At 42.5% G+C, this 21572-nt stretch overlaps 1 protein-coding gene across 1 annotated transcript in view; it reads left to right on the top strand.

Moving 5' to 3' along the window:
* LOC139276876 (cadherin-like protein 26) overlaps positions 1–21572 on the top strand; it is a 108554-nt gene that overhangs the window by 29103 nt on the left and 57879 nt on the right. Inside the window, exons 6-8 of the mRNA XM_070894874.1 lie at positions 768–899; positions 18303–18488; positions 19540–19802. Coding sequence (XP_070750975.1) covers positions 768–899; positions 18303–18488; positions 19540–19802 — 581 coding nt within the window. The remainder of the gene's footprint in view (positions 1–767; positions 900–18302; positions 18489–19539; positions 19803–21572) is intronic.

Raw genomic sequence — 21572 nt, 5'->3', positions numbered from 1 at the left:
TGTAGTTACCTCAGCTCCCTGGCGTAACTTGAGCAGAGTGCAGTGGAAAATTCTTCAGCAGCTCTTCTGCTGGCTCCCGGCTTGCCCATGCCACTTCTGGAACTTTCTGCAGGAAGTGGTGTTGAACAAATCACACATCTGCTTAAGTATGATTATAGTGTTAGTGTGGAAACCTCCCATTTATAGTCTAACATTTCTGTGACCTATTAAACTTGATTAAAACAAATCTATAAACTGTCTCTGGTACAATACTCAGTGCTCAATTTTTATTCAATAGATGTAATTATTGCTAACTTACAGTGTTCCAAGCTGCAGCATATACTGAGTGGTTAGAAATTTCTACAGTATTATAAGAAAAAAAGTACTTGCTGAATGATGGTTTCACCTTCAGGCAAATTTAAAACTCATTTTTATCACTGAACTTCAGCCTCCAGTCCACCAAATCTTCTCACAACTTATTTTGACAGTTTCCATGAACTTATCAGAAACCCTTCCCCTTTTCATGGTTTCTGACATGCTCAAAACCTCCTCAGTGAAAGAAGATCAGAAAATATAGGAGACAAACAGCAGATCACACAGTATCCAAAAAAAGACATTTTGTTTGGGATCCTTTATCAGAAATGTTCTGGTTTCCTTCGAATTTTCTGGATTTGTAGTTTTCTTCTTGTCTCTTGATTGTTCTATAGCTTTCAAAAGTCATTTTCACATGTCTACTGTTCTAAATGCAAAATATATTTTGTTTCATGTGTATATCTTTTCTGTTTTAGAAGGTTCAATCTTACACCCTTATTGTTAAAGCAAAAGACAATGGCAAGAAAAGCCTCAGCAGTACTGGAACAGTGCAGATTAATGTCATGGATGCTAACAATAATCTCCCTACTTTTATTAGAACTGGCGACGTAAGTAATGTTTACCTTTGTAGATGTCGTTGTAACCCTTTAATTCTATCAGGATATTTCACTAACATCAGAATTGTTTTCCATTGATTAAAGAGAAGCTATACATTTAAAAGGTCTAACCGGACAGGATTAGAAAGTTGCAAAATCTTATTTACAAAGCACTTTCTGTGTTATTTTTCAGATTCTGAAAAAATTGCAGAATTTAAACACATTTGATGAAAAACAATAGCAAGATTCCTGGATAAGAATCATTTTTGCACAATTTCAAAAAATCACACTGTGCATTATGTTTTATATTTAGAAAACCAAAGTGACTCAAGGCTAGAGTACCGAAAAAAGCATGTTAAAATTTCAGTTGCTTTAAATTGGAACCAGATAGGTTAAGTAGAATGGGCCGGATTTTGTGATGGATAATAACAACGAACTACCAGTGTTCGCCATCATTACCCCTCTGAAACTGACCATAACTCCAGGATGTAGCTCATGCGCATCTAAAGGCGGAAATCCTGATGTTGCAGTCAGTTATTCAGTGCTCCGACATAGGCTGTGCTGTAGACCTCCATCTCTACCCCCATAGCCGGCAGTCCATAAAATCAATGAAATCAGTGGAACTGATGAAAACTTGAGCTAATATTGCTGAGAAATACCCCATTATATGTTAAGCCTGTTGGAATAGGTGTGACTGGGGTTTTAACAGAGTGTTGACTGATAAACAACCACTTTGACTCTGAAATACTAATTTTATATTGGTGGAATATCAAGTTTCTCCATTATGATAAAAATTACTATAATTTGAAAATAATAATTTTTTTCTTTAAAAAAAAAAGTTTGTTCATATGATATTTCAGCTTCTAGCTTAACCCTGTGTGTATGTCCCGATCTTTATTTCAATCTCTGTAAAATTTTTAAACAGTGCTATTTTATTTCCTGGTTTGCTGTCGGTGAGAATTCTTCAATGTGGTTGGCTACTTAGACAGCCTTTTGACATCACTGCAGCTCTACACTGGGGATTCCCATTACACTGCGCTACAATCAATTGCATGTCGAGAAAGGTAAACGTCTCACCACAGAGATAATGTAATCTTTGTGGGCAGCTTTCTATGAGGTCAGCGCAAGTTCCTTGGCTTCACCGCTGACTGCAAATTACAGGCCAATAGATACTTTTTGGCCATTAATATATTCAGTTGAATACTGTTCAACATCTGCACAAGAGTATGATATTTTGCAAATCTCTAATCTTAGTGTAATGGGGTTCTGTTACACCAAATGAAGAAAATGATCACAGCCTCCCTTATATTTCCATATATCGGCAAAGACTAAAAACCACACCCATTAAGATGGAAATAAATTTGAATTTGCGAACATTTTGCTATATATTGAATCTCCTTATGTACAATATATATACCTCTAGTTGTATTCTCATAAGTTAGTGAATTCCTGTTGCAAATATTTCATGGGTTTCTTTGTTGCAACTGGCAGCTTTCGCTAGTTTCGTCTCACAAAAGACTGAGACTTGAGTTTCAAAATATTTGCACTTTTGGAAAACCATATGTGAAATGTAACCTTTCCATAAATGACAGTTTTTTTTATTCGTTCCTGGGATGTGGGCATCACTGACAAGGCCAGCATTTATTGCCCATCCCTAATTGCCCTTGAGAAGGTGGTGGCGAGCTGTTGCCTTGAACTACTGCAGTCCTTGTGGTGAAGGTGCTCCCACAATGCTGTTAGGGAGGGAGTTGCAAGTTTTTGACCCAGTAACGATAAAGGAATGGTGACATATTTCCAAGTCAGGATGGCGCGTGACTTAGAGGGTGTAATGTCTGTAAGCTTGTAATGTTTGTAGCTCCACACTGTGGATGTGGATGTATTGTGTACTGCAACTACAGAGTTAATAACTAAACAGAACCAGGCATGTTCCGGAGGCTTCCATGTGAGCAGCCTGCCATGTTAGAAAGTTGTGTGTGCTGTGCTCTGTGAATATATCACATTTGGTGGCGAGATGGGATTTTTTTGATGATTTAAAGCTGAAATTTTGTTGGTGAAGGATTCAGCCAGCCGACAGAGAGACTTTGGAAGCTTCACTGTCTTTGGAAAAAGCTACAAAATCCGAGGTAAAATACAGCACACTGTGTGAACAGCTAGAATTTAAAATGGCAGCAGCCGCAGGTGTAATGGGACATTTGGGTGAATATAAACACGTTTTAAAGCATATGTGGATCAGCTAGAAATGTATTTCACTGCAAATAACATAATCAAAGTTCCAGAAAATGCAATCCAGAATCAGGTGATATTGGAATGGAAGAGAGCAATCTTCTTATCGGAGGCAGGTCCAGCATTGTATGAAACCCTTGTAAATCTGCTTGTGACTGACGAGCCAAAGGACACAACACTTAAAGAGATTTTAAAGAAGCTGGAGCAGCACTACAACCCCAAGCTGTTAGGAATTGCTGAAAGCAATTGTTTTGGTATATGAAATCAAAAGTCTGATGAAGGTATCAGTGATTACATTGTAACATTAAAAAAGCTACTTATTCACTGTAATTTCGGAAATTTTCAAAACCGAGCATTGCGGGATCATTTTGTTTGTGGGGTGAAAAGTGATGCGCTCAGAAGGAAGTTATTGATGACGGATGACTTGACTTTTGAGATTGCTTGTCAGACAGCAAGGTTGTTGGGCATGGTGATCAATATTCCTGAGAATTTCATAAAAATTATGGTCGTCAGCCAACCGAGGTGAATCACCTGCAAGTTCAAAATAAAAGGCGGTGGGGGCCCAAAGTCTCAGAAACTGGAAATTCTAACAGAGCATCGAAGTCGTGCTATAGGTAACTGGGACAACACATTTCTCAAAGTTGTCCATATGTAAAGGCAGAGTGTTTCTTCTGCAGAAAGACTGGGCATCTTGCGAAGGCATGTCGACTGAAAGGTAAACCAGCTTTCAAAGCTATGAGTAGAAATCCCCAGAGACTACATAGCATGGAAGAGCAACAACAGGACGAGGAGATGTTAGAGTTACACATCATCAGGAGCACGAGGTTAATGGACAGCAATTCGAAAAGTATAAAAATCCAATAGATGTTGCAGGAGTCAAGATACCAATGGAAATCGACACGGGTGCATCCATGAGTGTAGTACCGGGGTCGCTATACCGCTACAAATTGCGTGATTTCCAACTGGAGAAATCTAAGATAGAGCTGCGAGGCTACTCGGGAGAGAAAATTCCTGTGGTCGGTCGTATCACCGTACTGGTGAAATATAAGGATCAATTTCAAAACTTGCCTCTAATAGTCGTGAAAGGAGTCAAGCCTGCCTTACCAGGGAGAAATTGGTTGAGATCACTGAAGTTGGATTGGAGTGAGATTTTCCGTGTGGATGCAAGATTTGCATCAACAGATGACGTCATCAAGAAGTATCCGAAGGTGTTCTGTGAAACTGGCAGTCCGATCCAAGGCTTCAAGGCGAGTGCCAGGGTACAGAAGGATGCTAGATCGGTTTACTACAAGCCACGTTCCGTACCATATGCACTCAAGGAGAAAGTTGAGCAAGAACTCAAAAGACTAGAGACTGAGAACATTATTTGTAAGATAGATCAATGTAATTGGGCTACACACATTGTTGTGTTACCTAAGTCCGATGGTAAGGTAAGATTGTTTGGTGATTATAAAGTAACCGTAAACCAGGTTCTAGAGGGTAATCTCCCCAATACATTGTCGAATATAAAAGATTTTTTCACAACACTGACAGGTGGTCAGATCTTCTCAAAACTGGATCTTACGAATGCCTACTTACAGCTTGAATTAGATGAGGAGTCCAAGTCATGTTTGACTATAAATACTCATCTAGGCCTATATTAATTTAATAGGCTACCGTTTGGAGTGTCTTCCACCCCTGCCATATTCTAAGGGGTAATGAACCAGATTTTGCAAGATATTGAAGGGGTAGTATGTTATTTAGATGACATACTAATTTCAGCACCAAATAGGCAAATTCATAATAACATATTGAATGAAATCCTCAAATGGCTAGAGAAGCACAGAGTACGAGTGTCTGCTCGTAAGTGTGAGTTATTTTAAAACTCAGTGGAGTACTTAGGGTACAGAGTAGACAAAGATGGTTTATATCCAACCATGGGAAAGCTGGATGCAATCAGAAATGCACCCACTTCCAGGAATGTCACTGAACTTCGTTCATTCTTGGGTCTTTTGAACTAATATGGGAAGTTCCTAACAAATTTGGCTACAGTCTTACATCCACTGAATGAACACTTGAAAAAACAGGTCCATTGAAGTGGTCAAAAGAATGCAATACAGCATTCAAGGAATGTAAAAACAAATTGGTAGAGAGCACCATGTTAGTTCACTATGACATATCTAAGGAGATTAAGCTAGCATGTGATGCATCTCCGTATGGAGTTGGGGCAATGATCGCTCATGTATCACGTAGCGGGGAGGGGAGACCAATTGCTTTTGCTTCACGCACTCTCAGTGCCAGTGAGAGTAATTATGCGCAAATTGAAACATAGAAACATAGAAAATAGGTGCAGGAGTAGGCCATTCAGCCCTTCGAGCCTGCACCACCATTTAATAAGATCATGGCTGATCATTCACATTAGTACCCCTTTCCTGCTTTCTCGCCATACCCCTTGATCCCTTTAGCCATAAGGGCCATATCTAACTTTCTCTTGAATATATCCAATGAACTCTCTGCGGTAGGGAATTCTCTGAGTGAAGAAGTTTCTCCTCATCTCAGTCCTAAATGGCTTACCCTTTATCCTTAGACTATGTCCCTTGGTTCTGGACTTCCCCAACATCGGGAACATTCTTCCTGCATCTAACCTACCCAGTCCCGTCAGAATTTGATATGTTTCTATGAGATCTCCTCTCATCCTTCTAAACTCCAGTGAATACAGGCTCAGTCGATCCAGTCTCTCCTCATATGTCAGTCCTGCCATCCCAGGAATCAGTCTGGTGAACCTTCGCTGCACTCCCTCAAAAGCAAGAACATCCTTCCTCAGATTAGAAGACCAAAATTGAACACAATATTCCAGGTGAGCCCTCACTAAGGCCCTGTACAACTGCAGTAAGACCTCCCTGCTCCTATACTCAAATCGCCTAGCTATGAAGGCCAACATACCATTTGCCTTCTTCACCGCCTGCTGTACCTGCATGCCAACTTTCAATGACTGATGTACCATGACATCCAGGTCTCGCTGCACCTCCCCTTCTCCTAATCTGCCGCCATTCAGATAATATTCTGCCTTCGTGTTTTTGCCACCAAAGTGGATAACCTCACATTTATCCACATCATACTGCATCTGCCATGTGTTTGCCCACTCACCTAACCTGTCCAAGTCACCCTGCAGCCTTTTAGCATCCTCCTCACAGCTCACACTGCCACCCAGCTTAGTGTCATCTGCAAACTTGAAAGGGAAGCTTTGGCATTAATTTTTGGGGTCAAGAAGTTTCACAAATACTTGTATGGTTGTAAGTTTACCATTGTTATGTACCATAAGCCCCTAACAGCAATTCTCCATCCAAAGTCCCCAGTTCCAACATTAGCTGCAGCCCGAATGCAGAGATGGGCTTTGATTTTGTCAGCATATACATATGATATTGAATACAGATGATCAGCTGATCACAGTAATGCTGATGCAATGTCTAGATTGCCTTCCCCATCACAAGTTACACCTGATAGGGAAGAAGTGTTTTATTTTTCATACATTGATGACCTGCCAGTCACAGCTGAAGAGATTGGTGGAGCAACCAAACGTGACCCAGTGATGTCAAAGGTATATGATTATATTGCAAATGGATGGCTAAACCATGTAACAGACAAAGATATTCATCCATTCTTCATTCGAAGGAATGAATTATCAGTCGATAAAGATTGTATCATGTGGGGTGAAAGAGTGGTTATACCAAATAAATTCAAAGCCAAATTATTAGAAGACCTCCATGACCAGCACCTGGGAATGTGCTTGACCAAGAGTTTTGCACGCAGTTATTTATGGTGGCCAGGTCTTGATAAAGATATAGAGTACATCGTGAATCAGTGTACGACATGTCAATCGGTAAGCAAGCAACCACCATCAGTACTATTATAGGCATGGAAATGGCTTCCCAGTGCGTGGCAAAGGCTACATATTGATTTTACTGAGTTAGAAGGACAACAATTGTTCATTGTGATTGATAGCCATTCAAAGTGGCTTGAGGTGTTTCCAATGTGGAAAATAACAAGTAAAACATTGGACATTTTACGAAGATTATTTTCCTCATTTGGCCTCCCTAAAGAAATTGTTTCAGATAATGGACCACAATTTAGTTCAGACGAATTTGCACGATTCACGAGCAAAAATGGTGTGAAATATACCAAGGTTCCACCATACCATCCCTTCGAATGGAGCAGCAGAGCACACTGTACAAATTGTAAAACGTGCCCTCATAAAACAAATGTTAGATCCAAAACCAAGGAAATGACAGTTGTCATTGGATCACAACGTGGCTAATTTTTTGATTACATATCATAATACTCCTCGCACAACTACTGGTAGAACTGGTAGAACACCAGCAGAGTTGTTTCTCAAATGACAGCCACGAACCAGATTCTCGTTGTTAAAACCAAATTTGGCACAGTCCGTAGAAGAGACACAATTAAGACAGAAAGAGAATCATGAAAAAGGTAGAGTAAAAGAGAGACGTGTGAAATTAAACCAGAAGGTGAGAGTGAAAAACCATCGGCATAAATGGGTAAAATGGTTACTAGGAAGAGTGGTGAAGATATGTGGTCCTCGCACATATTTGTGAAAGATGTTTGATAATGGACAGGTTAGGTTTGTTCATATTGATCATATTTTACCTATAGACATGGAAGGAGTTGAAGGTGGGAATGATTCAATTATTTATGACTCATCAGATAGTTTTGATACACCAGTAGCAAATCCTACATCCAATGTACTGGAAACAAATCCAGGAGAGAATCAGAATGAAAGTCTGAGTTCGAGTCAGGAAAACAAAGAGCCTGAAGTTAGAGTGAGTTCAAATGAAAATCAAGGAAATTCTGTGGAGGAAAACATTTCTCAGGATGAGTCTCGAATGAGTATAAATTCAACACCATGTTTGGAAGGTTCTGTTTGAGAGCGAAGGTATCCTCTTCGAAACAGAAAACAAGTGGTAAAGTTAAATTTGTAAATATGGAAAAAAAAAGTGCTAAGGTGGAAAATGCTAATGTTTGGTCTTTACATCAATGGGAAATCAGTTTCATATCCTCCACAATTGCCCACAGTTGCTAGACCCCTCCGCCCTTGCAAACTACTGCCCCATCTCCAACCTCCCTATCCTGTCCAAAGTGTTGTTGCCTCCCAAATCCGTGCCCATCTTTCCCGCAATTCCATGATTGAATCCCTCCAATCCAGTTTCCACGCCTGTCACAGTACAGAAACGGCTCTCATCAAAGTCACAAATGACATCCTTTGTGACTGTGACAAAGGAAAACTATCTCTCCTCACCCTTCTTAACTTGTCTGCAGCCTTTGACATGGTGGACCACTCTATCCTTCTCCAACGCCTCTCCACCGTCAGCCCACTGGTTGGGACTGCACTCGCCTGGTTCCATTCTTATCTATCTAATCGTAGGCAGAGAATCACCTGCAGTGCCTTCTCTTCCCTTTCCCGCATCATTACCTCAGGTGTCCCCTAAGGATCTGTCCTTGGCCCCCTCTTATTTCTCATCTATATGTTGCCCCTTGATGATTAAAACACAGCATCAGTTTCCACGTGTACGCTGATGACACCAGTTCAACCTCACCACCACTTCTCTCGACTCCTCCACGGTCTCTAAATTGTCAGACTGCTTGTCCGATGAGCAGAAATGTTCTCAAATTGAATATTGGGAAGACTGAAGCCATTGTTTTCGGGACCTGCCACAAACTCCGTTCCCTAGCCACTAACACCATCCCTCTCCCCAATTTCTGTCTGAGGCTGAACTACACTGTTCACTAACTTGGTGTCATATTTGACTCTGAACTGAGCTTTCGACCACATAACCACAGCATAACTAAGACCGCCTATTTCCACCTCGTAACATCGCCCATCTCCGCCCTTGCCTCAGCTCATCCGCTGCTGAAGCCCTCATCCATGTCTTTGATAACTCTAGACTTGACTATTCCAACCCACTCCTGGCTGGCCTCCCAAGTTCTACCCTATGTAAACTAGAGGTCATCCAAAACTCAGCTGCCTGTGTTCTAACTCATACCAAGTCGCGCTCACCCATCACCCCTGTGCTTGCTGACCTACATTGGCTCCAGGTTAAGCAACACCTCGATTTCAAAATTCTTATCCTTGTTTTCAAATCCTTCCATGACCTCACCCCTCCCTATCTCTCTAATCTCCTCCAGCCTCACAACCCCCTGAGATATCTATGCTCCTCTAATTCTGCCCTCTTGAGCATCCCTGATATTAATCGCTCAACCATTGGTGGCCATGCCTTCTTTTGCCTAGGTCCTATGCTCTGTAATTCCCTGCCTAAACCTCTCCACCTCTCAACCTCGCTTTCCTCCTTCAATACGCTCCTTAAAACCTGCCTCTTTGACCAAGCCTGCCCTAATTTCTCCTTATGTGGCTCGGTGTCAAATTTCTTGTCTCATAATACTCCTGTGAAGCGCCTTGAGATGTTTCACGACATTGAGGGCACTATATAAATACAAGTTGTGGTTGTTGTTGTTATAATCTCTCTCATTCCAGCCAGGACAGCACTTGAAATGCCTCAGATCTTAAATTATATCTGTAAAAGGGATGCAGTTTCATGCTATTTCAGTGCTATTTTCCAGGCAGGAGGCAGAGCTCATTTAAACACTGGCTGGATAATTCTGCAGGGGTAGTCTCAATACTTCCCATATCAGCAGTCCAAAGTAGAGTCCAGTTGGAACACATGGGATAATCATGTATATTAATGGCCCAGAACTTGCAGTAGTAATAATGGTGAGGCTTTGTGAGCAGCTTTTTTTGAGTTGAATGACGAGCGCTGTTCCTTCGCCACTGACCGCAAAATCTGGGCCGTTATTTATATGGCAAGTAAGGCTGAAGCTGGAACTAAATTGAGTGAATCAAGTTGAGAAATCGCCCTTTTTCAGAGGCCTGTTAGTGTTACTATATGAGGATGCAGTTCAATTTGGGCCTCTGCCAAGTGGAGATGAGGAAAATGAGGCAGGTTGCGTGACACACGCTTTTATTTTAAATTCTGAGGTCCTGCCAACATAGATGCTGGCAGATTGCATAATCCAATTTATGGCAGTAAGTTTAAACTGGGAGGACCAGCGCCAGGTATCCTATTTTTTGCACTTACCTAACCCGAAAACAATTGCACGGGTACCTACTTTTCTTACTCCGCTTCATGGGAAATAGATTAAATTGTAGTACAGTTGACGAACAGTGGTGTACATTTAAGGAGATATTTCACAACTTTCAAGAAAAATATGTTCCAGTGAGGAGGAAAGGGTGTAAGAGAAAAGATAGCTATCCGTGGCTAACTAAAGAAATAAAGGTACTGTATCCAATTAAAAACAAAGGCATAAAAAATGGCCAAAACTAGTGGGAGGACAGAAGATTGGGAAGCTTTTAAAAGCCAGCAAAGAATGACTAAAAAAATGATTAAGAAAGGGAAGATAGACTATGAAAGTAAACTAGCACGAAATATAAAAACAGTTAGTAACATTTCTATAGGTATATAAAAAGGAAAAGAGTGGCTAAAGTAAATGTTGGTCCCTTAGAGGCCGAGACCGGGGAATTAGTAATGGGGAACATGGAGATGGCAGAAACTATGAACAAATATTTTGTATCAGTCTTTACGGTAGGGGACACTAACAATATTTCAACAGTGGATAGTCAAGGGGCTATAGGGGGGGGAGGAACTTAACACAATCAAAATCACTAAGGAGGTGGTCCTCAGTAAGATAATGGGACTAAAGGCAGATAAATCCCCTGGACCTGATGGCTTGCATCCTAGGGTCTTAAGAGAGGTAGCGGCAGGGATAGTGGATGCATTAGTTGTAATTTACCAAAATTCCCTGGATTCCCGGGAGATCCCAGCAGATTGGAAAACTGCAAATGTAACACCCCTATTTAAAAAAGGAGGCAGACAAAAAGCAGGAAACTATAGACCAGTTAGCTTAACATCTGTGGTTGGGAAAATGTTGGAGTCCATTATTAAAGAAGCAGTAGCAGGACATTTGGAAAAGCAAAATTCGGTCAGGCAGAGTCAGCATGGATTTATGAAGGGGAAGTCATGTTTGAAAAATTTGCTAGAATTCTTTGAGGATGTAACGAACAGGGTGGATAAAGGGGAACCAGTAGATGTGGTGTATTTGGACTTCCAGAAGGCATTTGGCAAGGTGCCACATAAAAGGTTATTGCACAAGATAAAAGTTCATGGGGTTGGGGTAATATATTAGCATGCATAGAGAATTGGTTAACTAACAGAAAACAGAGAGTCGGAATAAATAGTTCATTCTCTGGTTAGAGTAACTAGTGGGGTGCCGCAGGGATCAGTGCTGGGACCCCAACTATTTACAATCTATATTAACGACTTGGAAGAAGGGATTGAGTGTAACGTAGCCAAGTTAGCTGATGATACAAAGATGGGAGGAAAAGCAATACGCGAGGAGGACACAATAAATCTGCAAAAGGACATAGACAGGCTAAGTGAGTGGGCAAAAATTTGGCAGATGGAGTATAACGATGGAAGGTGTGAGGTCATGCACTTTGGCAGAGAAAACCAAAGAGCAAATTATCATTTAAATGGAAAAAGATTGCAAAGTGCTGCAGTACAGCGGGACCTGGAGTATGTAGGTACAGCAAGTGATCAGGAAGGTTAATGGAATCTTGTCCTTTATTGCAAAGGGGATGGAGTATAAAAGCAGGGAAGTCTTGCTACAGCTATACAGGGTATTGGTGAGGCCACACCTGGAATACTGCGTGCAGTTTTGGTTTCCATATTTACGAAAGGATATACTTGCTTTGGAGGCAGTTCAGAGAAGGTTCACTAGGTTGATTCCAGAGATGAGGGGGTTGACTTATGAGGAAAGGTTGAGTAGGTTGGGCCTCTACTCATTGGAATTCAGAAGAATGAGAGGTGATCTTATCAAAACGTATAAGATTATGAGGGGGCTTGACAAGGTGGATGCAGAGAGGATGTTTCCACTGATGGGGGAGACGAGAACTAGAGGGCATGAACTTAGAATAAGGGGCCACCCATTTAAAACAGAGATGAGGAGAAATTTCTTCTCTCAGAGGGTTGTAAATCTGTGGAATTTGCTGTGGAAGCTGGGACATTGAATAAATTTAAGACAGAAATAGATAGTTTCTTAAACGATAAGGGGATAAGGGGTTATGGGGAGCGGGCAAGGAAGTGGAGCTGAGTCCATGATTGGATCAGCCATGATCTTATTGAATGACCTACTCCTGATCCTATTTCTTATGTTCTTATATACTGTTGTACCATAGAGCAGAAAAAAAAACTTTATAAATATTTGAGCTTCCTTACTGCCGGCTGCTTCAGATTCATTCCTGATTATGGGAGCCAGCTGATCTTGTTTTGCCATGCATTATTCTGGGTTGTTCGTGAGAAGTTTAAATTCATCTGAATTTTGTCCGCAAGCGCTGATAAGCAGATACCAGTAGAGAAACACTGCCCGTCAATGTGAAATGCTGATGTTTACTATGTATGCTAACCCTGACTACAGCACCAACCATTTTTCATGGCTATGGTTTTAAACATTTTTTGGATTGTTTGTGGAATTGAAGAAAGGAGTGTTTACAATTAGTGATTGCAGATCAGGAGGTGGAGAACTGCAGCACATTTTTGTATTCCTCTTTGTGCAGTTACCTGATTCCAGAAAATCTATACTTAAATGATTTGTTGCAATTTCTCATCCAAACCCAAATCCTGTTGCATTCACACCACAGTTGCAGCTTTTCAACCATAATGCTGACAGTAATACCTTACAATAGATAGGCTGCAATCTGTGTTATGATTGGAAAACATAGGCTACCAACTGACACTGCAGTTACAGTATGAATGCAACTTGAATCAGAATGTTTGAAGCTCCCATCTGTAGCTTCATTAGTCTATTCAAAAGGAGGAAGAGAAGGGCATAATTCCATCTCCTAGCCTGCAAACGTGCTGGACACGAAGTCCCAGTATGCCCATGGAAACCAAACAGGAAGGAGGCCGTGGGTTTGTTATATATGTGGACTTATATTTACTCTGTACAGCCACAAGAGGGCTCATCCCCTGGAGTCCCAAGGATCCTTTAATCCCTTGAGAGCACAGATATTTAAGGAGGCTTCACAAGTTGGAGAGGCAGTCTGGAGACCTGCAATAAAAGACTACGGTCACACATTACTTTGAGCTCACAGTGTTCAGTCTGACTCTTTCTCCATACACAACAACTGGCGTCGAGATACAGATATTGAACCCAAAGATGCAGAGAACAGTGGGCATCCTGGAGAAATTTTCGGAGGGAGGTGATTGGGAAACTTTTGTGGAGCGACTTGACCAATACTTCGTGGCCAATGAGCTAGATGGGGAAGAGAGCGCTGACACATGAATGGCGATCCTCTTCATCGTCTGTGGGGCACCAATGTATGGCCTCATGAAGAACCTGTTCACTCCAGTGAAACCCATGGAGAAACTGTATGATGATTTGTGCACACTGGTCCGAGAGCATTGGAACCCGAAGGAAAGCATTCTGATGGTGAGGTACCGGTTCTATACCTACAAAAGGCCTGAAGGCCAGGAAGTGGCGAGTTATGTCGTGAGCGAAGATGCCTTGCAGGACATTGCGAATTTGAAGGACATTTGGAGCACATGCTGAGAGAATTTTTCGTACTTGGCATTGGCCATGAAACCATACTTCGCAAACTTTTGACTGTAGAGACCCCAATCTTGAGTAAGGCCATAGCGATACCCCAGGCGTTCATTGCCACCAGTGACAATACGAAGCAAATCTCTCAGCACATAAGTGCTGCTACAAGTACTGTGAACAAAGTGATGTTGGTTTCGAATCGTAACGTACAGGGCAGGTCACACATACCTGCAGCTGCACGTCCACAGATGACTCAGAGTCCACCATCAAGGGTGAGTAATGCAAGACTATTAACAGCTTGTTGGTGCTGCAGGAGTGATCATCATTTCCATGCATGCCGATTCAAAGAGTATGTTTGCAAGGGCTGTGGAACAATAGAACACCTCCAACGAGTGTGCAGGCGAGCTGCTAAGCCTGTTAAACCTGCAAACCACTATGTTGCAGAGGACAGATCCACGGAGGATCACGACGAACCAGAGCCTCAGATAGAGGAGGCAGAGGTGCATGGGGTGCACACATTCACCACGAATTGTCCCCCGCTAATGCTGAATGTTGAACTAAATGGACTCCCGTGTCAATGGAGCTGGACATGGCGCGAGCCAGTCCATCATGGGCAAAAAAACTTTTGAAAGTTTGTGGTGCAACAAGGCCTCAAGGCCAGTCTTAACTCCAGTTCGCACGAAACTAAGAACTTACACGAAAGAACTGATTCCTGTAATCGGCAGTGCTACTGTAAAAGTCTCCTACGATGGAGCGGTGCTCAAGCTACCACTCTGGGTGGTACCGGACGATGGTCCCACGCTGCTCAGCAGGAGCTGGTTGGGAAAGATACGCTGGAACTGGGATGACGTCCGAGCGCTATCGCCCACTGACGACACTTTGTGTGCCCAGGTCTTAAACAAATTTTGTTCGCTGTTCGAACCAGGCATCGGGAAATTCCAAGGAGCAAAAGTGCAGATCCACCTAATTCCGGGGACGCGACCCATCCATCACAAGGCGAGAGCAGTACCATACATGAAGAGAGAAAGCGTTGAGATCGAGCTAGACCAGCTGCAAAGAGAGGGCATCATTTCACCGATCGAGTTCAGCGAGTGGGCCAGTCCTATTGTCCCAGTCTTCAAGGGAGATGGCACTGTCAGAATCTGTGGCGATTACAAAGTAACTATCAATCGTTTCTCCCTGCAGGACCAATACCCACTACCAAAGGCTGACGACCTCTTTGCAACACTAGCGGGAGGAAGTTCACGAAGCTGGATCTGACTTCAGCCTACATGACGCAGGAACTGGAGGAATCATCGAAGGCTCTCACCTGCATCAACACACATAAAGGTCTTTTTGTTTATAACAGATGCCCGTTTGGAATCCTATCAGCGGCGGCGATATTCCAGAGAAAGATGGAAAGTTTACTGAAGTCAGTCCCGCACACCGTGGTCTTCCAGGACGACATCTTGATCACAGGTCGGAACACAGTCGAGCACCTGCAGAACCTGGAGGATGTTCTTAGTCGACTCAACCGCGTGGGGCTCAGGTGCATTTTCCTGGCACCTGAAATGGAGTTCTTGGGAAGGAGGATTGCGGCAGATGGCATCAGGCCCACCAACGCGAAGACGGAGGAAAGTGAGAACGCACCGAGGCCACAGAACGTGACGGACCTGCGGTCATTTCTGGGACTCTTGAACTACTTTGGTAACTTCTTACCGGGTCTCAGCACCCTGCTAGAACCACTACATGTCTTACTATGAAAATGGGGCAAATGGGTTTGGGGCAAAGCCAACAAAATGCCTTTGTAAAAGCGAGAAAATTGTTATGCTCAAACAAAATGCTTGTGTTGTATGATCCATGTCAGCGTTTGGTACTAGCTTGTGATGCGTTGTCATAAGGCGTCCGGTGTGTATTGCAACAAGCTAATGATTTCGGGAAACTGCAACCGGTTGCTTATGCATCCAGGAGTCTGTCTAAGGCTGAGAGAGCCTACAGCGTGATTGAAAAAGCAGCGTTAGCGTGTGTCTATGGGGTAAAAAGAATGCATTAATACCTGTTTGGGCTAAAATTTGAATTGGAAACTGACTATAAGCCACTTATATCCCTGTTTTCCGAGAGTAAAGGGATAAATACCAACGCATCAGCCCGCATCCAGAGATGGGCGCTCACATTGACTGCATACAACTACGCCATCCACCACAGGCCAGGCACAGAAAACTGCGCCGATGATCTCAATAGGCTGCCATTGGCACCACGGGTGTGGAAATGGCGCAGCCCGCAGATCTAGCCATGGTTTTGGAAGCATTTGAGAGTGAGCAATCACCCATCACTGCCCGGCAGATCAAAACCTGGACAGGCCAGGACCCCTTATTATCTCTCGTCAAAAGCTGTGTGCTTCACGGGAGCTGGTCCAATGTCCCAGTGGAAATGAAGAAAGAGATAAAGCCGTTCCAAGGGCGCAAAGAAGAAATGTCTATACAGGCAGACTGCCTTCTGTGAGGCAATCAAGTAATGGTCCCCAAGAAGGGCAGAGACACCTTCATCAATGACCTCTACAGTACCCACCCAGGCATTGTAATGATGAAAGCGATAGCCAGATCCCAAGTGTGGTGCCCCGGTATCGATGCGGACTTAGAGTCTTTCATTCACAGATGTAATACATGCTCGCAGTTAAGCAATGTATCCAGGGAGGCATCGCTAAGTTTATGGTCTTGGCCCTTCAAACTGTAGTCTAGGGTACATATCGACTATGCAGGCCCATTCTTGGGTAAAATGTTCCTTGTGGCTGTAGACGCGAACTCCAAGTGGATTGATTGTGAGATAATGTCGGCTAGCACGTCCGCTACCACTACTGAAAGCGTGCGGGCCATGTTTGCCACACACGGCTTACCCAATGTCCTGGTGAGCGACAACGGGCCATGCTGAGTTCAAAGAATTCATGACCCGTAACGGGAAACATGTCACATCTGCCCCATTTAAACCTGCATCCAATGGTCAGGCAGAGAGAGCAGTGCAAATCATCAAGCAAGGCTTGAAGAGGGTAACTGAAAGCTCACTGCAGTCTCACCTATCCCGAGTCCTGCTTAGCTACCGCACGAGATCCGACTCACTCACTGGGATCCCACCTGCTGAACTGCTCATGAAAAGAGCACTTAAGACAAGGCTCTCGTTAGTTCACCCTGATCTACATGAACAGGTAGAGAGCAGGCGGCTTCAACAAAGTGCATACCATGATAGCGCAAATGTGTCACGCGAGATTGAAATCAATGATCCTGTATTTTTATTAAATTATGGACAAGGTCCCAAGTGGCTTCCCGTCACTGTCGCGGCCAAAGAGGCGAGCAGGTTGCTTCGGGTCAAACTTTCAAATGGACTCATTCACCGGAAACACTCGGACCAAATCACACTCAGATTCACGGACTATCCTGAGCAATCCACCTTGGACCCTACCTTTTTTGATTCCCAACAACACACCAGTGGCAACCGGCACCACGGTTGACCACGAAGCAGAACCCACCATCCACAGCAGCTCTGCAGGGCCCAACACATCAGGCAGCACAGCAAGCCCAGCTGCACAGCAGCCCAGCGAGGGCCCAACAAATGATTCAACAACACCAGCTTTCACATCGAGACGATCAACCAGGGCAAGAAGGATCCCAGATCGACTCACATTGTAAATAGTTATACTATTGACTTTGCGGGGGAGTATTGTTATTTCTGTGGACTTGTATTTACTTTGTACAGCCATCAGAGGGCTCATCCCCTGGAATCCCAAGTGATCCCTTAATCTCTTGAGAGCACAGGTATTTAAGAAGGCTTCACAGGTTGGAGAGGCACTCTGGAGACCTGCAATAAAAGACTAAGGTCACACTTTACTTTAAGCTCACAGTGTTCAGTCTGGCTCTTTCTCCATACACAACAGGGTGGACCTTCAGGCCTTTAAAAGACCTACATATTTTCAAGATCAGTGTTTTAGGCTTTTTAAGGCTGTCTTGTTAAAGTTTTTTTTTCCTGCTGGCATTTATGCTTTGTGTCAATTGTCATTAATGATATTTGTTGTCCCTAGTTCCCTTTACCAGAACCAATGTATTTGCTAATGTTGATCTTCTGGGTTGACCTGTTTAAAGATAGAGAAGGACCTATTGGAGGGATGCTCTGTTACTCAAGCAACCCATGAGATGTCCTGTGCCCCTCCCCCCCTCCCCCACGCCCCACCCACTTCCTGAGCTGGCACTCAAATCTGCAGAGAAAGCTGATATTGCCTTACTTAAATTACACATATGCAATTTTCCTCTCTCACCACTCATCGCTAGATGCATCTGAGTTTGCACCTGGAGTTATGCAAATAGTCTTGAACTGGAAAATTGATTTGAGATTTGTATTTGATGTGCACTTTTGAATATCAAAGCTATTTAGAATGGACAAAGATCTGAAGACAAAAATTGGCCCCATACGTGAAATGCACCATTAGACTTTAATTGGTTTGGTTACTGACCATTAGAATTTTTACTTATGAAAATCAAAAGAGATGAAGTTTTAATAAATGCTTATTGCAATCTTCAGTTTTCAGCTAAAGTAGAGGAAAATGATGAACATGTAGTTATGCTTAGAGTAAGTGTCACTGACAAAGACACTCCCAATACACCAACCTGGAGAGCAAAGTATACAATAATTGAAGGAAATGAACATGGGCATTACAAGATTGAAACTGATCCAGAAACAAATGATGGAATTTTATCTCTTGTTAAGGTAAACAGTTGACATTATTTAGTAGTGTTAATATTTACCACTGTAATATTAATTTATAATCCATGTTTTTTGCTGAACCAGGAATAGGTAAGATTGTGCATACAATGTATTGGGACTTAACATTTTGCTTTAGAGATACCTACCAGATTTTATTCGTCAAATTACTTTATGGGAAAAACGACACTTAGCTTCTTCTATCCCCCAGAAAATAGATATCCCAAAGCACTTCACAGCCAATTAAATACTTTTTAAAGTGTAATCATTGTAGGAAACGTGACAGCAAAATTGCACATATTAAGGTCCCACTAACAGCAATGTAATAATAACCAGATAATCTGTTTTTAGGTGTTGGTTGAGAGTTAAAAATTTTGGCCAGGACACCAGGGAGAATTCCCCTGCTCTTCTTCAAAATAGTGCCGTGGGATCTTTTGCATCTGCCTGAGAGAGCAGGAAGTCAGTTTAACATCTCGTCTGAAAAATGGCACCTCCAACAGTGTAGCACTCTCTCATTACTGGAGTATCAGCCTAAATTATGTGTTTGAGTCTCAGATGTGGGACTTGAATCCACAAACTTATTACCTAGAGGCGAAGGTGTTACAACTGAGCCATGATTATCACCTAGATCACTTATGTGATAGAAGTGAGTTGAGCTTGCTGCCTGATGAAGGATTTATGCAATATATTTGCACTCAGCTCCTTCATGGTTATATTTCAGGTTCCAAATTAAAAACTGCACTTGAGCTAGCTGGTAAATTTAATTTGAAGTAATAAATGATGTTGGTCTCAGTTTGAAGAACAACATGCTCTACAATTGCAAATGATATTTTCTATTAGAGGAATATGGACAGTGCCCAGCATTGTTGTTTACCTGCTTTGCTACCCATCCGAACACATACACTGCTGTCACAAGCCAGGAACTGAAAAATATTGCAGTGCCTAATATTTACGTTAGGCACCTCGTGGAAAATGTTTTTTGTTCGAACAAGATAACTTTTTATTGAACTACCTGAACAGATATTGCTGAGTGGTATTTTGTTTTCTTATATTACAGCATTTAGATTATGAAGGTGGTCCTAATAGAAAACTGAAGATCTCTGTCGAAAATGAGGAACCATTTTTTACTTGTTCAAAAATGATCGATGAACAAAAAGCAGACAGTGTGTCTGTAGTTGTCACTGTGCATGACACCAATGATCCACCTGTGATCTACCCTTCAGAAGTAACTGTTACTGTAGTAGAAGGTCTCAAGTCAGCCATTGAGTTGACAAAATTTAATGCTACTGATCCTGATAAATACTTTAAAAATAAAATCAGGTAAGAAGCAACTCAATCTGAACCATACAATATGACAATGTTAACTTTTGAGAAGTTGTCTTTTTTCATTCCTTCCTCTTTAGAATTACTGCATCTTCCATTTCTTCTATCCCGAATGAGAAACATGTAGAACACAGTCACAAGTTGCTCTATTATTTATTTTTAATGTAACTGATATACCATAGATTAGTGAACCAAAGACAGGCTGCTGTAAATGTTCCCGTCAGTCATTAAAACCTAAATTAATATTTACAAATGTATTAACATAGAAATTCAGCTGCACTGTGCCCATTTTTATAGCGCTAAATGGCCTCCAATATGGCGGGCAAGAAGCATGCACACATTTCCAGTTGGAAGTGCGCCGCCCGCCATATTGGATCAGGTATATGCACTGGCAGCAGGTGCACACATCGGGAACATTTTAAGTACGGAATAATTTGTTCAAATTATGATTCTACATGTCACACTGCACCCAATTCTGACTTACGCACACAATCTCTACCCCCTGCTGAGGGGGTTACAAGGGTACAGTGGTTTGCCATCATGAAAGATGGTACCATTTTCCATTCACATTACACAACTGCCCTTGTTTCTCAACTGCAGTTCAGCACTCCTACTGATCTGTGGAAGGGCAGACTCCCCGAGGTCACTGACCAAATGAAGCACCCATCTATTTGACCTTCACCCTGCCTGAGTCTCGGACTTGTATGGCTTCAGTATGAACATCTCTGAGAGATGCTATTACTGGTACAGTGACTCATTCAGAGGGCTTGCAGCTACAGTAGACCCCACAGTAGCTGATTGACTGAAAGAGGTTGAGTCCATGTACGAGATCCCCACACAAGCATGTAGTATGCTCCACCATATTATCCAATGTGTTTTGGAAGCTTTTGGCAGACAATTAGAAACAGAAACATGGAAAATAGGTGCAAGATTAGGCCATTCGGCCCTTCTAGCCTGCACCGCCATTCAATGAGTTCATGGCTGAACATGCAACTTCAGTACCCCATTCCTGCTTTCTCGCCATACCCCTTGATCCCCCTAGTAGTAAGGACTTCATCTAACTCCTTTTTGCTATCTTCAGCGATTGCTCGTGTACAGAATCATCCTTTTTTTAAATGTTGAGCTCCAAAGTCTGCATCTCTGTCCTCTTCTAGGCTAGGATTTGAGCTAGCCTTCCATTGATCTTTCCTGTCACCTTCACCTGTCCCTTTTCATGTGTGCTCACTGAATTCTCAGAGCACTCCTTTCAACTTGCTAAGCCATATGGGATATCAATTTCTGTGTTGGTGCTCAGCATAGTATAAGTGAGTAATGTTGTATCACTTATTAGGCTTTCATCTTCAATCAGCCTGGCACTAATATCTAAGTTGTCTGATAGCCCTAGAAAAAGAGGAGCGGTTCAAGAGTTAGGGTGTGGTGTCAATACCAAATCACTGGCAGCATTATGGCACATGAGGTTGTGGTATTCAGGAGGTGAGTGAGAGGTATAAGCTTTTACAGATATATAAAATGGAAAAGAGTGACTAAAGTAAATGTTGGTCCCTTAGAAGATGAAAAGGGGGATTTAATAATGTGGAAATGGCTGAGACCTTAAACAATTATTTTGCTTCCGTCTTCACAGTGGAAGACACAAAAACCATGCCAAAAATTGCTGGTCATAGGAATGTGGGAAGGGAGGACCTTGAGATGATCACTATCACTAGGGAGGTAGTGCTGGACAGACTAATGGGACTGAAGGTAGACAAGTCCCCTGGTCATGATGAAATG

Source organism: Pristiophorus japonicus, chromosome 12 (genome assembly GCF_044704955.1).
Source record: "Pristiophorus japonicus isolate sPriJap1 chromosome 12, sPriJap1.hap1, whole genome shotgun sequence".
NCBI lineage: Eukaryota > Metazoa > Chordata > Chondrichthyes > Pristiophoridae > Pristiophorus > Pristiophorus japonicus.
This window is presented reverse-complemented; position numbering and strand designations above follow the sequence as displayed.